Genomic DNA, 24698 nt, shown 5'->3' on the forward strand with positions numbered 1-24698 from the left:
ATTCAGCGGCTTCAGGTTTAGAATTGGTCGCCACTCGCCATTCTTCTTCTGGGCGAAGAACAGATGGGAATAAAATCCCGGAGTGCCCAAATCTACCTCCTGAATGGCTTTCTTGTCGAGAAACTCGACAACCATCTTCTCCACCAGTACTCGTTTGTCGACAGATGGTACCGCAGGTAACCGGGGGAGGGACGTCAGTGGAGGGGGTGATGAAAACGGAATTTTGTATCCATTGCGAACCGACAAAACCCATGGGTCCAGATCTGGCAGTTCGCGCCAACTTTGAACAAAATGGTGCAATCTGCCCCCCCCCACAGGCAGATCTGCTAACGGAACCTCTGTAAGCAGATGTCGATTGTCCACGCACCCTCATCCCGGCTGCTTCCCACCCCCTGGGCGCCTTGCCCCGAGCGGAACCACGAAAACGTGCCGACTTTCCCCGAAAACGTCCCTGTTTCGATGAACCACGGCCATTATCCGACTGCACGCCCGAATCAGACATCACAGGGATCTGATAACTGTCAAGAAAAGTCATTTTCTTAACAGGTGGAGGCTTAAAAGTAGACGCCACCTGGCGTTTACGAGCAGTTCGGAACTGAACAGCAGGGACGAATTTCGCCGCCTCTTGGTCCATGACCAAGTTAAAATTGGTCCCAAAAAGTAAGGTTTCCCTTACCGAGCGACTACGAAAGTAGGTTTTAACCATACCCGTCGCTCTCAGTCCCGCCAGGTAGTGATCCCGACACAGAAGTAGACTGTTGGCAAAAACACGCCCAGCAAGCTGAGTGACGTGATGAGAGGCTTTAGAAGCCGCCAACAAACAACCCTTAGCCATCGGCGGATGACCCGTGACTGCTTTATCTAACCCAAATAGGAACGTACCTAAATGGTTATTGACTTGAAAAAGAAGTTTAGATAACCTCTCCAAAGTCTCTAAATCCGTGTGCAACCCTTAGCCATCGGCGGATGACCCGTGACTGCTTTATCTAACCCAAATAGGAACGTACCTAAATGGTTATTGACTTGAAAAAGAAGTTTAGATAACCTCTCCAAAGTCTCTAAATCCGTGAGTGGCACACTGACATTAGGAGATGGGTGGCAGTCTGCCTTCACCCTAGCGGAAACGACCGTTGGATGTGAAAGGAAGGAAGCTCCCAATGTCTTATACAAAGACGTGGACAAAACCTTCACTGCAGACAACAGTTTCCCGGTAGCTAATGCTGCCGGAAACTCTTCCACCACCGCCCCCAAAATACGATCGCTACCCGCAATCAAAGCATCAATCTCCGCAAGAGATTCATGCGCCTCGTGCGCTAACGGCAAGCCGAAATCGTGCCGCGGAGCGTCCGTCGCTAAAGGCCGGTTTCCAAACGAAACACCCTTGTAAGACTGAACAGCCTCCTCCGACGGAATTGCATCCGCGCACACCAGTCGGACCTGTTCCCGTACAAAACCAAGAACCGCCTGGTAATCATAATCGCTGTCTGGCATACCATCGGCCAAATTGGGAATCTCTTCGAGCACCGAACCTGGTGCCGACCCTTCCCCCAAACCACACACCGATTCGGGGGGAAAATCCTCTTCCGAAGAAGAAATTTTCTCAAACGACGTGCCATGTGCTAACCGTAACGGAAACGAAACTGCATGGGCAGGACGATGCGGAACGGCCGAATCCGCAAACTGGTCCAACCCCGGTCTCGCTGGAAACCCCGGCGGTGGAGGGACTGGTGGAGGCGATTCCCCTAGCCAGGCCATGAAATTCTCAAAATGAGAAACATAGTCCCACCGAGTCCGCTCCTGAGGGTGACCCGAAACCATTGGACCCTCTACCCCGATCTGACAGGTCCGGATTGACCATCGTTGTAGACACAGGCGCACCCAAGAAAGCTGCAGTTTCCCTGATCCCTGCCGAAGCAGACAACGGGACTGGTGGTGTCGGTTGAACCGGACCGTCAGGAAATTCGTACACATGCGAATCCTGCGCCGAATTCTGAACCCAACGTACCACGTGTGGATTAGCCAACCCAGTTGACGTAGCCACATGTGAACGATCTAAAAGTTGATGACGCTGTACAGGTGCCCCAACAACAGAAGGGACGCCCAATGGCGTCGCACCCGAAACAACGCCACCTGGCTCCGTGACCGAGACAACGTTGTGAAACTTCGCAATTTCGCCAAGTGGCTTGAGCACCGAAAGACGTGTTGGCCGAAACGGCGCTCTCGGACGCCACGACCAAACCTGCACCAGAAGTCTGGTGAGACAACCGGCGCCGCGAAGCGGACTTCATTCTAGAGCTAATCGATCCCTCCACAGAAGGACCGATAACCCTGCCCCCATCAGCAAGATGGGAGTCGGAACTGAGAGACACAGTTGTTTCTGCCACGACTACACTCCCTCCAACTGACGCCCCCATTACAACCGTAACAGGCGCCGCCTCCACCGATGGAGGCAAAAGCAAATCCCCAGGTGGAACGGAGCCCGACCTGGAAGCAACAGCGCCCCCTCCGCGCCAAGTGGCGATTCGGGTTTACTGGTATCACCATGAAGATGGCGAACAGACGAGGAGGCGCCCTTGCGCCTACCACTTCTCCGCCAGGTCTTTGAACTGGACACCGACTTGCCGACCAACGGCAAATCGGTATGGAGCATGACCCCGGAGGATGCCACTGTGCTCCGCCCATCCCGTTCACGTCTAATCATCCTCTTACGCTCGGCATCTTTTGACAGCTACTTAGCCTTCCCCCACGTGCAGGGGGACCAATTTACACAGATATGACACTGGTGTTCAAAACCAATTTAACGACATAACAAATGCTGATCAAACTGGGGCAGTCGTTTAAGACAACCCCCCTCGGCACACATAACCAACCGGTTGGAGCCGGAGGAAGCCGTGTCAGACATTAACCCCCTGTGTAAATCACCCAAAAGACCTCGTATGACAAAGTAAAACAAAATTACAAATTAATAAACAATTTGACAATTTGACAAAAATATTACTACAGAACTCTAACACGACTGCAATGGAAGACTGCAGAATCAAAAAACGAGGATATACGGTCTACCCATGCGCGGGTGTAGGTTATACATCTGGCAAGGGGAGATAATTCTGCAGTGGAGGTTATAACTCAGGGTCGTATAGCATTGTTGGTGTGCTAGTACGGTAAGTTGAATAAGACTAAAACTAAATAAAAACCACTTTGATAACCACATTTTGTATTATAAAAAAACTAAATAAAAACCACACTGCTGGGGTTGATCATGGAGTGAATTTTATACAAATAGTAAAATGGTTATACCATATAAAACAATGCATTAGAAATGCTGTAAATTCACTTACAGTATGACAATCATCATGTAGATTGTCTTGAAAATGTTTTGTGTCATATAGATATCATGATTCTATTTCAATATGTGAAGTTTCATGCAAATTGGATAAGAACATTTCCCCCAATTTTGAACAAACAAGATTTTGTCAGTGATCTTGTTACCTTGATATGAAGAATCTGTGGTGACACTCCGGGAATAACGTCCCGTGTGTTCGCACTGAAGTAGGCGATTTCCTCTCGCATTATGGCGGGTTTCAACACGTAGCCGCAGCCTCCGTTCTTATTGAACCAGCCGTCGTACAGATCCATCATCAGACCGGCTGTTTGGTAGTTTAATGCCACTGTAACATAACATCAATATAAAATTTAACGCCACTGTAACATATCAACAATATAACATTAACGCCACTGTGACATATCAACAATTTATTACACACCAGTGTAAGATATTGCTCATGTCATAACAATCACTCAATATCTAACTAGTGTAATGTAGTGTAATGTCGGCGTGACGTAGATCACTTGCTGACCCAGTTCGTAGACAAATAACGTGTAGTAGGTCTCGACATCTGCTTACTTCTGCATTGCTGTTTGTTTCTAGTTAGTTTGTAATAAATAAAATACTAATCTAACTTGCCTGTTATACCATTTTTATAAAACTTGTGAACAGTGTTGGTATCTGACTCGCTTTCACTCGTCAGATACCAAAACTATTCACTCATTTCATAAAAATGGTAAGACAGGCAAGCTTGTTTAGTATTTTATATATAACATTTAACGCCACTGTAACATATCAACAATATAACATTTAATGCCACTGTAACATAACAACAATATAACATTTAACGGCACTGTAACATAACAACAATATAACATTAACGCCACTGTAACATAACAACAATATAACATTAACGCCACTGTAACATATCAACAATATAACATTTAACGGCACTGTAACATAACAATTAACATTTAACGGCACTGTAACATAACAACAATATAACATTTAACGCCACTGTAACATAACAATATAACATTTAACGCCACTGTAACATAACAACAATATAACATTTAACGCCACTGTAACATAACAACAATATAACATTTAACGCCACTGTAACATTACAACAATATAACATTTAACGCCACTGTAACATATCAACAATATAACATTTAGCGCCACTGTAACATAACAACAATATAACATTTAACGCCACTGTAACATAACATTTAACGCCACTGTAACATAACGCCACTGTAACATAACAACAATATAACATTTAACGCCACTGTAACATAACAAAATAACATTTAACGCCACTTTAACATAACAATATAATATTTAACGCCACTGTAACATAACAACAATATAACAATTAATGCTACTGTAACATAACAATATAACATTTAAACGCCACTGTAACATATCAATATAATATTTAACGCCACTGTAACATAACAACAATATAACATTCATATGAGACTTTAGTGGGTTAGTATCAAGGTTGCAAAACAACAAACATTTTCTATTACTTTTATTTTAAAATGTAAAGATTAATAACTGTCTATATAAAAAAAAAACCCCAAATAATTTCATTTATTAGAAACATCATTCATTTACTAGTATAAAATTGTTTATTTACTTGGAAAAATCAATAACTATGACAATACACCTTTAAATCCAATGAAACATAACAACAATGTAAAAAATCATCAGTCCATATAAAGATTAGGGACTGTAGATTTGAGATGGAAAGTGTTTGTTATGGTTGACAGACTCACCCATTTGACATCCACAGTTCCAGAGGTCGTGAGGGTTGTAGTTACTGGAGTCGATACGCATGGCGTTCGGGTAGATTCGAGACAGGAAGTGCTTGTTGTGGTTGACAAATTCCTCCGGACACGACATCGCCAGTTTCAGGGCCTGGGACTCGCTGAAGGAACACATCTCCCAAAACTTTTCTGAAATAAAAAAACATCCACACCAACAATCATTCAGTAGAAACAGATGTTCACAATCGATTTTCATTAAAAAAAGAAGAAAAAAAACAACGTTTGAATGTAACGGAGAATGTACATAGGTGGAGAGGTCAGCTTATGTATATAAAATAAAACATTTGTTCAATATTCCAATAAGTAAAATCAAACAAGAAAGTTTACATTTATTACATATTTTTCAATAACTACCATCAAAGAAGTAACTTTACATTTATTACATATGTCTACAAGTTGAAATGAACATGAATTATATGATTACAGATATTTCATTTTTGTCAATAAATGCATGTCAAATCAACAGAGGGATGAATATGGATGGTATTACATGCCAGTTTTACCCAATCCCATGTGTGTAAATGTGTGTGTGCTACTCACGGTGTTGCTGCGAGATCTGGAAATCTTCAAACCTCCTCGACACACAGTAGTTCACCATGTCAGACAACTCCTTGGCCAGTTTCTGCTTCTTCACCGAGCCTTCCTAAAAAGTATTAAAAAAATAGTGTACTTCAGAGATGATACCCTTTTAAAACTTGGAAGCTGAACTGATCTTTAAAAAGCTAAAAACTCTCTATTAATTGTTTTTTTTCTTCTTCAGAATTTGTTTTATTTTAACATTCAAACTTATTAATCTGAAAACAATGACAGCAGAAATAATCGGTTCTGGCTGCAAGTTGTCAATATCTACCAGAGAATTTTCCAAACTTTAAAAAATGATGTTTTAAAAATGTGTAGCCTCAAATGTTTTGATTTAACCAAGATCAACCTCAAGAGAGAGGCGAAGTTAATCAGTCAGAAACATTATTTTATAGATCAGAAATGTCCTTGTTCTGAATGTGTACAACGAATGTCATCAATTGTCAAACGAATGTCATCAACTATTAAACTACATCAACATGTGGATATATTAATATAAAATATCCTTCACATACCTTCTTATTGCTTTTCATAATCACTATCAAACTACATCAACATGTAGATATATTAATATAAAATATCCTGCACATACCCTCTTATTGCTTTTCATAATCACTATCAAACTACATCAACATGTAGATATATTAATATAAAATATCCTTCACATACCCTCTTATTGCTTTTCTTCTTATCGGGTTCGGCCCCCTCATCCTCGTCCGTCACATAGCCCTCGTTGCAGTCCGAGTTTATAGGGAGTTTCTTCCCCTGCAACACAACACAGCAAACACAATAATTATAACATAGCAAACACAATAATTATAACACAATAAAACATTGCAGTCCAAGTTTATTGGGAGTTTCTCCCTTACAACATAACAGCAAACATAACCATGAAAAACATAGTCATTTATTTTCCCAAACAAATTCTACACTTTTCGTATTAACATACAAGAGAGTTATTTATACACAGGCTTACCATAGGTTTATCAATCCACTTCATTTACTGAATAGTTTTTAAAAAGACACAAAAAGCCAATTTCTATCTTCAAAATTCAATAGAACAAAACTGAGTTTCATACAGCTACGAACCTTGTTTTTATAAAGCCACATGACATCACTCAGCAGCAACAGATCTTTTATATGCACTTTCCCACAGACAGGAAAGCACATACCACAGCTTTTGACCAGATGTAGTGCACTGGTTGGAATGAGGGAAAAAATCCAATCAGCTGAATGGATCCACCGAGGTGGTTCAATCCTGCGACACAAGCACCTCAGGCGAGCACTCAACCGCCTGAGCTAAATCCTGCCTCGGTTAGCGAGAGAGAAGTCAGTGTAGCGGTCTTACACCTACACACCGAGGCATTAAAACTCACTCTGGGAGGAAGCCGGTACCGGGCTGCGAACCCAGTACCTGCATGTACCAGTCTTATGTCTGATGGGTTAACCACAACACAACAGAGGCTGGTGATAACTAACAGCCTGCCTTTCTTCAAACATATTTCCGAACATACATGACCGAGAATCTCACCTTGATCAGTATTTTACTTTTCATATCTTCAGGTGAGGGGGCACACTGTAAGTTTTCTGGGATGGGTTCCACGCAGAGCTTGTCACCCAGGATCTCCTTCAGACAGGCCGCCATAACCTGCTGCTGTTTGATATTACAATGGTTTTCTATCGATATTATCACAGGATAGCTGAAACAATGTCAAAATAATATTACAATGGTTTTCTATCCATATTATCACAGGGTAGCTGAAACAATATCAAAATAATGTGACAGTGGTTTTCTATCGATATTATCACAGGGTAGCTGAAACAATGTCAAAATAATATTACAATGGTTTTCTATCGATATTATCACAGGGTAGCTGAAACAATATCAAAATAATGTGACAGTGGTTTTCTATCTATATTATCACAGGGTAGCTGAAACAACATCAAAATAATGTGACAGTGGTTTTCTATCTATATTATCACAGGGTAGCTGAAACAACATCAAAATAATCTGACAGTGGTTTTCTATCTATATTATCACAGGGTAGCTGAAACAATATCAAAATAATATTACAGTGGTTTTATATCTATATTATCACAGGGTAGCTGAAACATTATTAAAATAATATGACAGTGGTTTTCTATCGATATTATCACAGGGTAGCTGAAACATGATTAAAATAATATTACAGTGGTTTTCTATCAATATTATCACAGGGTAGCTGAAACATGATTAAAATAATATGACAGTGGTTTTCTATCTATATTATCACTGGGTAGCTGAAACAATATCAAAATAATATTACAGTGGTTTTATATCTATATTATCACAGGGTAGCTGAAACATGATTAAAATAATATGACAGTGGTTTTCTATCGATATTATCACAGGGTAGCTGAAACATGATTAAAATAATATGACAGTGGTTTTCTATCGATATTATCACAGGGTAGCTGAAACATGATTAAAATAATATTGCAGTGGTTTTCTATCGATATTATCACAGGGTAGCTGAAACATGATTAAAATAATATGATATTTCTACTTACCAGCTTTACTGAGTGGAAAATGGAAATTATTTAAAGAGGAACAAAAAACTGATCACTGGTACAAGATTAACATTTTATTTAATAATTATCTCAACTACCCCAAATACTGATGTGAACATTTACTCAGAAACTTCATAAACTAAGGGGTTGATGTGAACACTTACTGGTTGATGTGAGCACTAATGGGTTGATGTGAACATTGACTGGTTGATGTGAAGTATACTGGTTAATGGTTACACTGGTTTATGTTATTGAGAACACTTACTGGTCGATGTGACCATTTACTAGTTCATGTGAACACTTACTTTTAGAGACTTTGACCACGTACTGGTTGATGTGAACACTTATTCAGATACTTCAAACATTTACCAGTTGATGTGAACACCTACTCAGACTTTGAACCTGAACTGTTTGATACTTTGTTGCATACTGGTTGACGTGAACACTTACTCAGATACTTCGATCGCATACTGGTTGATGTGAACACATACTTAGATGCTTTGATCGCATACTGGTTGATGTGAACACTTACTCAGATACTTCAAATGCAAACTGTTCGATGTAAACATTTACTCAAGATACTTCGATCACATACTGGTTGATATGAACACTTACTCAGATACTTCAATCGCATACTGGTTGATGTGAACACTTACTCAGATACTTTGAACATGAACGGTTTAATGTAAACATATATTCAGATACTTTGATTGCATACTGGTTCATGTGAACACTTACTCAGATACTTTGAACACAAACTGTTTGATGTAAACATTTATTCAGATACTTCGATCACATACTGGTTGATGTGAACACTTACTCAGAGACTTCGAAAGCGTATTGTTTGATGGCCTCCACAACTGATCTGAAGGAGATCTTGGACGTCAGCGTGTGACCGTGGTAGATGATCGGCTCGTCGTTCGGACCATCCCAGCAGTCCACTGTAAGAAAAACACAGAATTTGTTTTGTTTAACATCACCACTAGAGCATACTGATTGATTAATCATCGACTATTGGATGACAAATATTTGGCCATTCTGACTTGTACATTTTTCCATTGGTAGCAAGGGATCTTTTATATGCACCATCCCACACCCTTTGATATACCAGTCGTGGTGCACTGGATAGAACGAGAAATAGCCCAATGGGGATCGATCCTAGACCAACTGCACATCAGGCGAGAGCTTTACCATTGGGCTATGTCTTAGAGAGGAAACCTGTTACAATTTTCCATTAGTAGTAAGAGATCTTTTATATGCACCACCCCACAGACAGAGTAGCACATACCGCAGCCTTTGATATACCAGTCGTGGTGCACTGGATAGAACGAGAAATAGACCAATGGGGATCGATCCTAGACCGATTGCACATCAGCCGAGAGCTATGTCCCGCCCTCAGACACCAGTAACTGCAGCCCATTAAAAATAAAACTTGCAGCCCATTAAAAATAAAACTTGCAGCCCATTAAAAATAAAACTTGCAGCCCATTAAAAATTAAACTTGCAGCCCGTTAAAAATAAAACTACATGATGATCAATGTCTTACATTTCTACTGGTCTACTACATATTATGTACATGTACTTCTAAATTAAAGAATCAGGCAAACTGCTGTGATATCAACTACAAATATATCTATAGGTCACTTATGTCTGTACACTTTATCATCATCAGTAATATATGCCAAGTGTTTGTTAACAGGTCGAGATGTCACTAACATGACATGTTACTGTACCAGGTGATATCTGAAAGTAAAACTAACATGCAGTTTTCATTCAATTCCCGAAATAAAGTACATTTTCCAATATCAACTGGTCAGGACCAGCACTCTACTGTTGGAACGTAAACTGATTGGTAAAACAAGTTAACCAAGTTAATGCTGACAAACCCAGACTGACACATAACCTTTAGATCTTTGTGTATAGAAAATATGTTTTGCTACACAGACATTTACGCAACTTGTACAATTATAAACTCATCTTTTCATTTAATGAAAGCCAATGTAATCATATATGCTAGAACTACCTAAGAGAGCACACTAAAAATGCCATAATGACCAAAATTAAAGTTTGTTTTCTTTAACGACACCCACAAGAGCACATTAATTAATTAATAATCAGCTATTGAATGTCAAACATTGGATTTGAATTGCATCCCCGTTAACAAAAAACTTGCTGCTATTTCTATGGATACACAATGAAACTTTGTTTTTATTTTCTTTATATTTTTCAACAAAGATTCTAAGAGAATGACGGAATGAATGTTTAATGATACCCCAACACAAGACGTTGGCTGTTGGGTGTCGAACAAAGGTTAATACATGAACAAAGTGATTCTTGAGGAAACCACTGTTTATGCGAAGTAGCAACACATTACAATTTTAATATTCTTGACGTAAGTATAAATACCAAGATTACATGTGGGATAAATTAAAACTGAAGTTTATTTATCACAAATGTGTGTAAAAATAGCAAAATATGGCACTTGCAAGTAAGATAGTCCACGTTTAATACAGCTTGTGTTTATGCACCATTTACAATCATCAACATTTTACAGTGTACAAAACGTCTCTTTTCTGGTACTCCACACCCTCTCTCAAAAATGTATGTAAAAAATGTTGATTTATTTTTCAAACATTTTTAATCAACATCTTTTGTTAGTTTTAAAAGTGTACATGGTCACATTAACCTTTACCATAAATTTTTGTATATTCGTGCTATATTAACCCCGTCCCTTCTAGCACTTGGTGTTTTGTATGCTTCTGCTTGTATTAATCCCTACACACACTAGCTTATAGTTTTTGTATGCTTGTGTTTGCATTAACCCCTTCCCCTCTGATGTATACATGTAGTTTGTAAAATCATGAATAAAAACCCAACTGTGAAATACCCCTGAATAAAAGTCAATATAACCATATGTTAACTCTACTCAGTGTAGTTTTAAGTGAAATAATCAAACAGGTTATATTCTTAAGTGAATAACCAAACAGTTTATTTTTTTAAAGTAAAACTACCAAACAATTTATTGTTTAAGCAAAATAATCAGATTATTTTTTAAAGTAAAATAATAATAAAAAAAAAATTAATAATAATAAAAAAATCGAGTTTATTTTTTTAAAGTAAAACAACCAAACAGTTTATTTTGTAAGTAAAATAATAAAACCGTTTATTTCTTCTGTGAAACAACCAAACAGTTTATTTTATAATTAAAATAATAAAACCATTTATTTTTAAAGTAAAACAACCAAACAGTTTATTTTTTTAAGTAAAATAATAAAACCGTTTAAGTTCTTACATTCGACACACCGACATCCCTTCCTCAGAGCACTTATGTAACCGTCGACGCTAGACGGGCCTTTCAGCTGATCCTCTAACAAGTACCTGCAAACACAAACAGCGCAAACGTCTCAACTCAATCGGGCCAACTGCTGCAGTTAGTGATGTGAGGCACTCAGGGTAATGGAAAAACATGTTCCAGTAATTACCTCGTTATCGCCCCGTGTTGGCAAAACCTCACAGCTCTACAAACAATTACCTGTAAGTAGTGGAATGCTACGAGTCAACAAGTCTACTATATATTCCTACTGCTTTGTTTATTTAGATTTTTTCTCTCATTATTTTCGTGTTTATATCCTATTAAGGTTCAAGCATGCTATCCTGGGCACACACCTCAGCTATCTGCCTCATTGAGGCAAACTTCACAACTCTACGGTAAATAGTGGAAACCTATCATTCATTTCATTCAGTTATTTTTGAGCTTACAGCCTATTACGGTTCAAGCACACTATCCTGGGCACACACCTCAGCTATCTGCCTCACTGAGGCAAACTTCACAACTCTACGGTAAATAGTGGAAACCTATCATTCATTTCATTCAGTTATTTTTGAGCTTACAGCCTATTACAGTTCAAGCACGCTATCCTGGGCACACACCTCAGCTATCTGCCTCACTGAGGCAAACTTCACAACTCTACGGTAAATAGTGGAAACCTATCATTCATTTCATTCAGTTATTTTTGAGCTTACAGCCTATTACGGTTCAAGCACGCTATCCTGGGCACACCTCAGCTATCTGGGCTGTCATTCAGACTCATTTGTCTAAGTCATTAGGTTTGAGGCAAACTTCACAGCAGTGGTAGTAGTGGAAACCTATCCTTTATTTTATTCATAGTTATTTTCAGGCTTACATCCTATATTAAGGTTCAAGCATGCTATCCTGGGCACACACCTCGGCTATCTGCCTCATTGAGGCAAACTTCACAGCTCTACGGTAAGTAGTGGAAACCTATCCTTTATTTCATTCACAGTTATTTTCAGGCTTACATCCTATATTAAGGTTCAGGCAAACTTCACAGCTCTACGGTAAGTAGTGGAAACCTATCCTTTATTTCATTCATAGTTATTTTCAGGCTTACATCCTATTAAGGTTCAGGCAAACTTCACAGCTCTACGGTAAGTAGTGGAAACCTATCCTTTATTTCATTCATAGTTATTTTCAGGCTTACATCCTATTAAGGTTCAGGCAAACTTCACAGCTCTACGGTAAGTAGTGGAAACCTATCCTTTATTTCATTCATAGTTATTTTCAGGCTTACATCCTATTAAGGTTCAGGCAAACTTCACAGCTCTACGGTAAGTAGTGGAAACCTATCCTTTATTTCATTCATAGTTATTTTCAGGCTTACATCCTATTAAGGTTCAGGCAAACTTCACAGCTCTACGGTAAGTAGTGGAAACCTATCCTTTATTTCATTCATAGTTATTTTCAGGCTTACATCCTATTAAGGTTCAGGCAAACTTCACAGCTCTACGGTAAGTAGTGGAAACCTATCCTTTATTTCATTCATAGTTATTTTCAGGCTTACATCCTATATTAAGGTTCAGGCAAACTTCACAGCTCTACGGTAAGTAGTGGAAACCTATCCTTTATTTCATTCATAGTTATTTTCAGGCTTACATCCTATTAAGGTTCAGGCAAACTTCACAGCTCTACGGTAAGTAGTGGAAACCTATCCTTTATTTCATTCATAGTTATTTTCAGGCTTACATCCTATTAAGGTTCAGGCAAACTTCACAGCTCTACGGTAAGTAGTGGAAACCTATCCTTTATTTCATTCATAGTTATTTTCAGGCTTACATCCTATATTAAGGTTCAAGCATGCTATCCTGGGCACATGCACCTCAGCTATCTGGGCTGTCTGTCCAGGACAGTGGGTTAGTGAGAAAGAAGTCGACTGTGGTGGTCTAACCCATTGAGTCGTTAAACTCACTCTGGGTGGGAGCCGGTACCAGGATGTGAACCCAGTACCTATCGGCCTTTAGTCTGATGGCTTATCCACTACTCCACCGAGGACGGTATGCTCCAGGTATACAGACGTACTATATTTTCAGGCCTTGACCGGCCTCATTGGTTTAGTGGTTACTTGTAAGTCATCATGCCTAAGGCAAACTCCACAACTCTACAAACAATTATGGTGACTAGTGGAAAGCTATCCATCAATAGTTTACAATACACCTGCAAACCATACACATGATTGGCCTTTGTGCTGTAGTGGATAAGTCATCAAAGTTCAGATTGGTACCTGTAGGTACTGGGTTCGCACCCCAGTATCGGCTCCTACACAGAGTGAGGTTTAACAGCTCAGTGAACAGGTATAAGGCACAACACTTTCTCTCTCACAAGCCACTAATAACTAATCAGTAACCAACTGTCTTGGACAGGTCCCATATCTATGTTGAAATGTGTGCCCAGAAAATCATGCTTGAACCGTAACTGGATATAAGAACAAAAATCAAGTTAACATGGTCCACGGGTCAGGCTGTGTATGCTCCCTTGCACTTGCCGATTTCAGTGTGTGAGATCCTCCTTCTCAATTCCAATATTCCTACTGTCTTAGAGAACCTGTTCCCAAGCCAGCAAGGAACATTTCGTTCAGTATTGCATCACGATTCGCTACCCCCATTTCAGAGATTGCTACACAATTATAAAACGTTAAACAGTAGCTGCTACTCAATTTTCAACTGATCACCAATTGTCGGTAATAAAAAATTTAAAAACAAAGGGCCGAATTTACAAAGCCTGGTTGTTGTTTTTTAAATGCAGTGGTTAAGCATTGTCAATACATGTAGTTACATGCATGAAAGACAAGGATGGAAGGAAATGTTTTATTTATGGTTATATGGCGTCGGACATATGGCTAAGGACCACACAGATATTGAGAGAGGAAACACGCTGTTGCCACTTCATGTGCTACTCTTTTCGATTAGCAGCAAAGGATCTTTTATATGCACCATATCACAGACAAGATAACACCAGTCATGGTGCACTGGCTGAAGCGAGAAATAGCCCAATGGGCCCACCAATGGGGATCGATCCCAGACCGACCGCACATCAAGTGACCGCTTTTTACCACTGGGCTACGTCCCGCCCCTGCATGACAGACAAAGACAGGCTTTGTACATTCAGCCCACAATGTTCCCTGGACAGGCGTGCACTACAACAGCTTGCTCTGAACGTGCATGTTGAATCATTTCCTCCTCTTCTTCTCGTTAACATGAATGAATGAATGAATGAATGCAAGGATAAACAGCCTCAGATAGCTGGCGTGTTTGTTCAGAACAAGGTGCTTGAAGCTAAATTGAAGATAACCAAGAAAATCAAGTTAAAACCAATGAACAGCTGAAAAGAACAAGTGTAGTTGGGTCAGCTGTCGAGTTACCAGGTTCAAGTCTTAACGAGTTACACTCTCATAGTCATGCACTAGCTCCAGCTGAAGAATAAGTACATGTAAACATGTCAGAGTGTAAGTGTAAAACCACGACACTCATTTCTCCCAAACTGGTATCATGCACCAGCCTTGATGCTGTAGTGGTTAAGCCATCAGACATACTGCTAGTAGGTACCGAGTTCAACTCCTGGTACCGGCTCCCACCCAGAACAAGTTTAATGACTAAGGCTACTATACCGACTTCTCTCTCACTAACCAATAACCCTCCGTTCTGGACAGACAGCCCAGATAGATGAGGTGTGTGCCCAGGACAGCATGCTTTAACCTTAATTGGATATGAGTACACAAAAATATATATAAATGAAAATGATGAACTGGAGGGGGTGAGTGTACATTGTACGTTGTATATATACATTTACGTGTTATGAGAACTTGCTATAAAGTAATGATTCAAACAAAGAGCTTGGCTGTGTTTTGGTGTTTACACACAGTTTTGATATTTACTAACGTGTTATGAAAACTTGCTATAAAGTAATGATTCAAACAAAGAGCTTGGCTGTGTGTGGGTGTTTACACACAGTTTTGACATTTACTAACGTGTTATCAGAACTTGCTATAAAGTAATGATTCAAACAAAGAGCTTGGCTGTGTGTGGGTGTTTACATACAGTTTTGATATTTACTAACGTGTTATGAGAACTTGCTATAAAGTAATGATTCAAACAAAGAGCTTGGCTGTGTGTGGGTGTTTACACACAGTTTTGATATTTACTAACGTGTTATGAGAACTTGCTATAAAGTAATGATTCAAACAAAGAGCTTGGCTGTGTGTGGGTGTTTACACACAGTTTTGATATTTACTAACGTGTTATGAGAACTTGCTATAAAGTAATGATTCAAACAAAGAGCTTGGCTGTGTGTGGGTGTTTACACACAGTTTTGATATTTACTAACGTGTTATGAGAACTTGCTATAAAGTAATGATTCAAACAAAGAGCTTGGCTGTGTGTGGGTGTTTACACACAGTTTTGATATTTACTAACGTGTTATGAGAACTTGATATAAAGTAATGATTCAAACAAAGAGCTTGGCTGTGTGTGGGTGTTTACACACAGTTTTCATATTTACTAACGTGTTATGAGAACTTGATATAAAATAATGATTCAGGGGCTGGGCTGGTTTTGTGTGGGGGAGGTGAGAGTAGAGGAGGTGAGAGGGAATATACACAGTTTTGATATTTACTTACGTGTTATGAGAACTTGCTATAAAGTAATGATTCAGGAGCTGGGCAGGGTAGGTTGGGGATTACACACAATTTTAAAATTGAGATGACGGACGGGTACATATAGTTTTTATATAGTTTTTATGATAACTTGATATAAAGTAATAATTCTGGGAACAAGTTGGGTAGGTGGGTGGCGGTTACAGACAGTTTTTAAATTTACTTACATGCTATGAGAACTTTCCATAAAGTAATTATTCAGGTATGACATGGGGGGGGGGAGGGGGTGAGGTCACAGACAGCTCTTAAATTTAGTTATCTGTTATGAGAACTTGCTTTAAAGTAGTGATTCATGGGCTGGGCTGGGCTGGTTTGGTGTGGGGGAGGTGAGAGGGAGTACACACAGTTTTGATATCTACTTACGTGTTATGAGAACTTGCTATAAAGTAGTGATTCAGGGGCTGGGCTGGTTTGGGGGTGAGGGGGGTGAGAGGGAGTACACACAGTTTTGATATTTACTTACGTGTTATGAGAACTTGCTATAAAGTAGTGATTCAGGGGCTGGGTCATATCTTGGCACACTGTTTTATGTTCCATGTCAAAAATATCACATTCTGTAGACAGCAGGTATGCAGTAAATCCTGAAGATATAAAAAACACCATAAAAATTAGTAGCAGTGATAGAAATAAGTAGAATTTGTTACTAGTCCACCGGACAAGTACATCTAGAAATCTACTTGTCCACCAATATTTTCACTTGTCCAAATGAGTTGTTACTTTTATTTAAATGCAACGACAATGTGTTTGGTTGCTCAAAATGAAACATCATACAGTTTTACTTGTCCACTAGACAACCACTGAGGTCCATTTTGTTTGTCCGAGCAGATTTTCACTTGTCTGAACAAATGGACAAGTGCTTATATCGGACACTGAGTAGCTGAAAGCTTTACACCTGTTTTCCAGAAGAAATTTACTGGATGCCTTAAAAAGAAAAAACAAAAACAAAAACTCCAGAAATACCCCAGCAAAAACTAACAATAATAAGCCAATACGTTCTCTAATAAGGAGAAGGGTTGCATATCCATTTGTATTGGAGTTGTTGTAAATGGTGTTGCATCTCAAATGTCATTGTTCCAGCCAGTGCTCCACAACTGGTGTAACAAAGGCCATGGCATGTACTGTCCTGTCCTGTCTGTGGGATGGTGAATGTAAAAGATCCCTTGCTGCTAACTGAAAAGAGTAGTCCATGAAATGGCGACAGCGGGTTTCCTCAGTCAATATCTGTGTGGTCCTTAACCATATGTTAGACGCCATATAACCATAAATAAATGTGTTAAGTGCGTCATTAAATAAAACATTTCCTTCCTTCCTAAGACGTGATAACATTTGTTTGGAAACTTCATTAATGATGACCATCTTAGAATTTGAAACATGATATTTGTAGCTGGGATATTGAGATGAATATGCCCTTTGTTTTATAAAAATACTACATCCAATTTACTGAAGGGAAGAAGAAGTAAAAAAGAAGAAAAGATTGTAAATCTAGATTTGATGAAATGTTCATGGTAAAAGAAGATGTAAAGATCTCCGATAAGTGGGCTTTCATGCTATTTCATCTTTGTAAATAGTTAAACAAGTGAAACAAACTTGGCACCAAAACTCTCTTGAAATCCAGTTATGGGCTGAACCTCATAATTTCATGTTTGTAAATAGTTAAACAAGTGAAACAAACTTGGCACCAAAACTCTCTTGAAATCCAGTTATGGGCTGAACCTCATAATTTCATGTTTGTAAATAGTTAAACAAGTGAAACAAACTTGGCACCAAAACTCTCTTGAAATCCAGTTATGGGCTGAACCTCATAATTTCATGTTTGTAAATAGTTAAACAAGTGAAACAAACTTGGCACCAAAACTCTCTTGAAATCCAGTTATGGGCTGAACCTCATAATTTCATGTTTGTAAATAGTTAAACAAGTGAAACAAACTTGGCACCAAAACTCTCTTGAAATCCAGTTATGGGCTGAACCTCATAATTTCATGTTTGTAAATAGTTAAACAAGTGAAACAAACTTGGCACCAAAACTCTCTTGAAATCCAGTTATGGGCTGAACCTCATAAAATTTCATGTTTGTAAATAGTTAAACAAGTGAAACAAACTTGGCACCAAAACTCTCTTGAAATCCAGTTATGGGCTGAACCTCATAATTTCATGTTTGTAAATAGTTAAACAAGTGAAACAAACTTGGCACCAAAACTCTCTTGAAATCCAGTTATGGGCTGAACCTCATAATTTCATGTTTGTAAATAGTTAAACAAGTGAAACAAACTTGGCACCAAAACTCTCTTGAAATCCAGTTATGGGCTGAACCTCATAATTTCATGTTTGTAAATAGTTAAACAAGTGAAACAAACTTGGCACCAAAACTCTCTTGAAATCCAGTTATGGGCTGAACCTCATAATTTCATGTTTGTAAATAGTTAAACAAGTGAAACAAACTTGGCACCAAAACTCTCTTGAAATCCAGTTATGGGTTGAACCTCATAATTTCATGTTTGTAAATAGTTAAACAAGTGAAACAAACTTGGCACCAAAACTCTCTTGAAATCCAGTTATGGGTTGAACCTCATAATTTCATGTTTGTAAATAGTTAAAATAGTTAAACAAGTGAAACAAACTTGGCACCAAAACTCTCTTGAAATCCAGTTATGGGCTGAACCTCATAATTTCATGTTTGTAAATAGTTAAACAAGTGAAACAAACTTGGCACCAAAACTCTCTTGAAATCCAGTTATGGGCTGAACCTCATAATTTCATGTTTGTAAATAGTTAAACAAGTGAAACAAACTTGGCACCAAAACTCTCTTGAAATCCAGTTATGGGCTGAACCTCATAATTTCATGTTTGTAAATAGTTAAACAAGTGAAACAAACTTGGCACCAAAACTCTCTTGAAATCCAGTTATGGGCTGAACCTCATAATTTCATGTTTGTAAATAGTTAAACAAGTGAAACAAACTTGGCACCAAAACTCTCTTGAAATCCAGTTATGGGTTGAACCTCATAATTTCATGTTTGTAAATAGTTAAACAAGTGAAACAAACTTGGCACCAAAACTCTCTTGAAATCCAGTTATGGGCTGAACCTCATAATTTCATGTTTGTAAATAGTTAAACCAGTGAAACAAACTTGGCACCAAAACTCTCTTGAAATCCAGTTATGGGCTGAACCTCATAATTTCATGTTTGTAAATAGTTAAACAAGTGAAACAAACTTGGCACCAAAACTCTCTTGAAATCCAGTTATGGGCTGAACCTCATAATTTCATGTTTGTAAATAGTTAAACAAGTGAAACAAACTTGGCACCAAAACTCTCTTGAAATCCAGTTATGGGCTGAACCTCATAATTTCATGTTTGTAAATAGTTAAACAAGTGAAACAAACTTGGCACCAAAACTCTCTTGAAATCCAGTTATGGGCTGAACCTCATAATTTCATGTTTGTAAATATACTCTTCAAAAAAAGAAACGCAAAAGGGTACAAATGGGTTATAACTCCGATTTTATGTTTCCTACCGGTTCATGCTTTGTGAATATAAGGTCATTGCATGTCCCAAACACATTCCCACGGTTACATTCGATAAAACGCAGCTACTGTACAATAAAGTTCCAAAATGTGAATATTCGCAAAAACGCAGCCACGTGCAAACCATGTCACCACTGCACGTGTGTTGTATGCATGTGCAACATGAACACCGACAGTATAAAAGTGCAGGGTGTTCGCTTGCCTGGCCTCTGTATCTGGCCGACAGTTGACAATCCAGGACATGCCACGTCTCAGTGAACCGCAGAGAAACAATGCCATCGGCCGACTAGACGCAGGCGAATCCAGAACGGCCGTTGCCAGGGCATTCCATGTGTCCCCAAGCACCATCTCCAGACTGTGGGACCGTTACCAGCAACATGGATCAACACGTGACCTCCCTAGATCCGGTCGACCACGGGTCACTACCCCCGGGCAGGACCGCTACATCCGGGTACGCCACCTTCGGGAACGATTGACTACTGCCACCTCCACAGCCGCAGCAATACCAGGTTTGCGCAGGATATCCGACCAGACCGTACGGAACCGCCTACGTGAGGTAGGAATTCGTGCCAGACGTCCAGTTCGAGGTGTCATCTTAACACCACAACACCGTCGACTCCGACTGCAGTGGTGCCAGATTCATCGACAATGGCCTCAACTGCGATGGAGACAGGTGTGGTTCAGTGACGAGTCCCGATTTCTGCTCCGACGTCATGATGGAAGATGTCGCGTGTATAGGCGTCGTGGTGAACGTTATGCGGCAAACTGCGTGCAGGAAGTGGACAGATTCGGCGGGGGTAGTGTCATGGTGTGGGCAGCCATCTCACACACTGGCAGAACTGACCTGGTCCACGTGCAGGGCAACCTGAATGCACAGGGCTACATTGACCAGATCCTCCGGCCACACATCGTTCCAGTTATGGCCAACGCCAACGCAGTGTTCCAACATGACAACGCCAGGCCTCACACAGCACGTCTCACAATGGCTTTCCTACAGAACAACAACAGTAATGTCCTTCCTTGGCCATCGACATCACCGGATTTGAACCCAATTGAGCATCTATGGGCCGAGTTGGACTGACGCCTCCGACAGCGACAACCACAGCCCCAGACCCTGCCCGAGCTGGCAGCAGCCTTGCAGGCCGAGTGGGCCACCATCCCCCGGGACGTCATCCGTACTCTGGTTGCTTCAATGGGCAGGCGGTGCCAGGCAGTTGTCAACACACGCGGAGGCCACACCCGGTATTGACTCCAGATGACCTTGAACTTGGTGGTGTGTCCTATCACTTACTCACAATGGACTAGAGTGAATTGTGAACAATCCTGCAACATTTGGTAATTATCGGACTCACCATTCAATAATTAAATCAATTCTCCAAATGTTACGACAATGTGGTTTTGCGTTTCTTCTTTTGAAGAGTATAGTTAAACAAGTGAAACAAACTTGGCACCAAAACTCTCTTGAAATCCAGTTATGGGCTGAACCTCATAATTTCATGAATTTAAAGGTCCAGTCTCCTTACTTTAAATATAAACTAATGAGTGAATAGACAAGTTTTAAGTGCCTACTAAACATGAAACTTGGTAGGCTAGTTTGTAAGTGTGTGTACGTTAGTTTAGTTATAGTTGCATGTAGTTTAGGCATTCTTTTAGTACTGCATTCACTGTAAACACTAGATCTGCGACATAACGATAAACGATGAACCGATATACATGTATTCATGCTTAATCATTGATGATGAGGTTAGTAATGATTGTAAGTTGGATGAGTTGACTGACTCCACTGAAGGTATGAAACCACTACAGGAAGAAGGATGTTGCTGTTTATTAAAAAAAAAATCAATCCAAAAAAAACCCAAAGTAAAATTACTTACACGTGTATGTTGGTAAATGAACCTTTTTAAAAATATACTGGACTGAAAAATAGTGGAACGTTTGTTACAGCTTCAGAAGCTACTTTTCTAAAACATGGAGCCTAGCTTAGGGTGAGACCCAAATCCCAGGACACTAGGGACACAGATGGAAAAAAAAGAAGTAAAGTTTGTTTTATTTAAAGACGCCTCTAAAGCACATTGATTTTTATCTTATCATTGGCTATTGGAACGTCAAACATATGGTCATTCTGACATATTTCTTTAGAGGAAATCCACTGCCACCACATAGACTACTCTTTCTGATAAGCAGCAAGGGGTCTTTAATATGCACTTTCCCACAGACAGGACAGCACATACCACGGAAAATAGCCCAAAATGCAAATGGTCTACTGAGAAGGATCGATCCGATGACCGACGGCTTCACGAACACAGTTGATCTCACTAATAAATCAGAATATTTCCATATTCATTCTGTTTTGTATTTATGCAATATGCATTTAATTATTCACAGGAGAAGTTTTTGTAACTTTGCTTTGAACCATATATTATTATTTATATTCACCCATACTTGAGGGAATGGAAATCAATTCACAATAGGACATTATCGAACACTCATTGCAAATTGAATTCTGGTAACTATAATCATGGGCGAAAATGGTGGAATAATTTATGGATAAAAATAATTTAATTTGTTTTAATACATGTAATTTACTTCCACTTTTCTTTTGAATATTACCTCCATAAACTACTCATGTTCAGAGAACTATTATAATTAAATTGAATTTTAAAAGCGGCAATTTTGGCTTAGTGACCACTTATTTGTCATTTTTGAGAATACATATATGGTAGTTATATATTGTTGTTTGTTACTTCTGTTGGGAAGTAGATGCAGTGTTCCCTCGGTCACTCATGCTGTAAATGTAGCAACATTCCAAGTTTATGTAAATTCAAGATTTTAGGTTGGAAGAGCAATATTTTGAGATAGCATTCCAAAATATCTTGATGTAACAAATATCTCAATTACATCATTTTAACGATTCCATCACGATTAAAAAACAATATCCCCAAATTCAGTGCCAGCTAAATGTACAAATATTTTACACAAAAACATTTTAATATACCAGGGTACAGTCCTTATCTTAGAATTGTTTAACATTAAACACCGACAGACCTCAATCACAATTTAAAAATAAAATTCAACACAAGCATGCATGTCTGGTTCCAATTCCCTCTAACAAATTCAAAGTGCATCCTGGCGAGAGAAATATCCGCCTGCGATTCCACCTTTTATCCTACTGCTGCCGACCGACTCCGCCAGCTGTCGAGATTCTGCCAGTAATAGACTTTACCATGCCGCTGCCCAGACCAATAAAAAAACATTTAATAATATGAGCTCATTTATGGGTTGAGTGACCAGGTCTTATCAAAGAATACGGAAATATGGATTGCCAGGCCGAGGGTAATTGAAGTCGTTATTACGAGTTTGATCTGAATTAGTTGTGATAGGCCGACAGCCAGCGAGCCGACAAGCCGACGATCGCCGGTGAACTCTACCGAGCGATTCCTCATCCGGCTCGCAGAGAAAAGCTAACAGCAGGATCATGAAAACATTAGTGTCGGTGATTTATTGAAAACGCACAAAGCATGCTCTAAAGACACCATTAATTGTACTTTGTTAACTCGGCCCCGAGATCCTGATAAGAGGAAGATGAAAGTGGGTATGTGTGAGAAACATATACGGATCTCATCTCGAGGACATCTTAACAACTACACCGGCTACTTAAGAACACTGATGATTAGTCAGTGGTGATTAGTAGGAATGTTTACTATATATCATCTTGACACATTGGTGGTGTCACAAAACTCCGGAGTTTTATTCCTGGTGCAAAGTCTGAGACATATCAGTTGTTATTACAGGTGTAAACTTGAGTCATATCACTAGTATAAATTTGATGTAAACTGAGTCAAACTCCAGGTACAAACTCTGAATCATACATGTATCTTCAAGCCCTGAATCACATCTGTAAACTCTTACATCAAATCACAGGTGTAAATGAGTCATATCACAGGTAAACTGAGTTATATCACAGGTAAACTGAGTCATATTTCAGGTGTAAACTCTGAATGATATCTATAAAATGTTATGTCATAACACAGGTGTAAATGAGTCATATCACAGGTAAACTGAGTCATATTTCAGGTGTAAACTCTGAATGATATCTATAAAATGTTATGTCATAACACAGGTGTAAATGAGTCATATCACAGGTAAACTGAGTCATATTTCAGGTGTAAACTCTGAATGATATCTATAAAATGTTATGTCATATCACAGGTAAACTGAGTCATATTTCAGGTGTAAACTCTGAATGATATCTGTAAACTGTTATGTCATAACACAGGTGTAAATGAGTCATATAGATGTATACTGAGTTATATTCCAGGTATAAACTCTAAATCATATCTGTAAACTCCTACGTCAAATCAAAGGTGTAAATGAGTATATCATATATCGCAGGTGTAAATGAGTATATCATATATCGCAGGTGTAAATAAGTAGCATCATAAATGTAAACCGAGTCATATTCCTGGTCTGAACTCTGAATCATATCTGACAATCTGAAAACTCTTATGTCATATCACAGGTGTAAATGAGTCATATCACACATGTAAACTAGTCATATCACAGGGGTAACTGAGTCATTTCATAGATGTAAAACTGAATCATACCTGTAAACTTTTACATCATATCAAATGTGTATGTGAGTCATATCACAGATGTAAATTCGTAACAACAGATGTACATTGAGTCATATTACAGATGTAAACTCTGAATCATATTTGTAAAGTTACATTATATCACAGGCATAAATGAATGACATCACAGAAGTAAACTACATCATATCACAGGAATAAATGAATTATATCATAGATGCAAACAATCATATTCCAGATGTAATCATACCTATGAATTCTTATGTTATAACACAGGTGTAAATGAGTCA

General features: G+C 39.0%; 1 protein-coding gene across 3 annotated transcripts in view; it reads right to left on the reverse strand.

Moving 5' to 3' along the window:
- Nucleotides 1-24698, reverse strand: part of LOC121380405 (inactive phospholipase C-like protein 2) — a 169690-nt gene that overhangs the window by 17304 nt on the left and 127688 nt on the right. For all 3 annotated transcript variants that reach the window (XR_005958929.1, XM_041509200.1, XM_041509201.1), the window contains exons 9-16: nt 16759-16876; nt 11582-11667; nt 9110-9230; nt 7271-7439; nt 6409-6504; nt 5701-5803; nt 5110-5289; nt 3490-3668 (exon numbers count right to left, since the gene is read on the reverse strand). Coding sequence is in view for 2 of the 3 variants with exons in the window: in XM_041509200.1 (XP_041365134.1) it covers nt 3490-3668; nt 5110-5289; nt 5701-5803; nt 6409-6504; nt 7271-7439; nt 9110-9230; nt 11582-11667; nt 16759-16876 (1052 nt within the window). In the remaining variant the exon portion in view is untranslated. The remainder of the gene's footprint in view (nt 1-3489; nt 3669-5109; nt 5290-5700; nt 5804-6408; nt 6505-7270; nt 7440-9109; nt 9231-11581; nt 11668-16758; nt 16877-24698) is intronic.

Source organism: Gigantopelta aegis, chromosome 9, assembly GCF_016097555.1.
Source record: "Gigantopelta aegis isolate Gae_Host chromosome 9, Gae_host_genome, whole genome shotgun sequence".
NCBI classification, from domain to species: domain Eukaryota; kingdom Metazoa; phylum Mollusca; class Gastropoda; order Neomphalida; family Peltospiridae; genus Gigantopelta; species Gigantopelta aegis.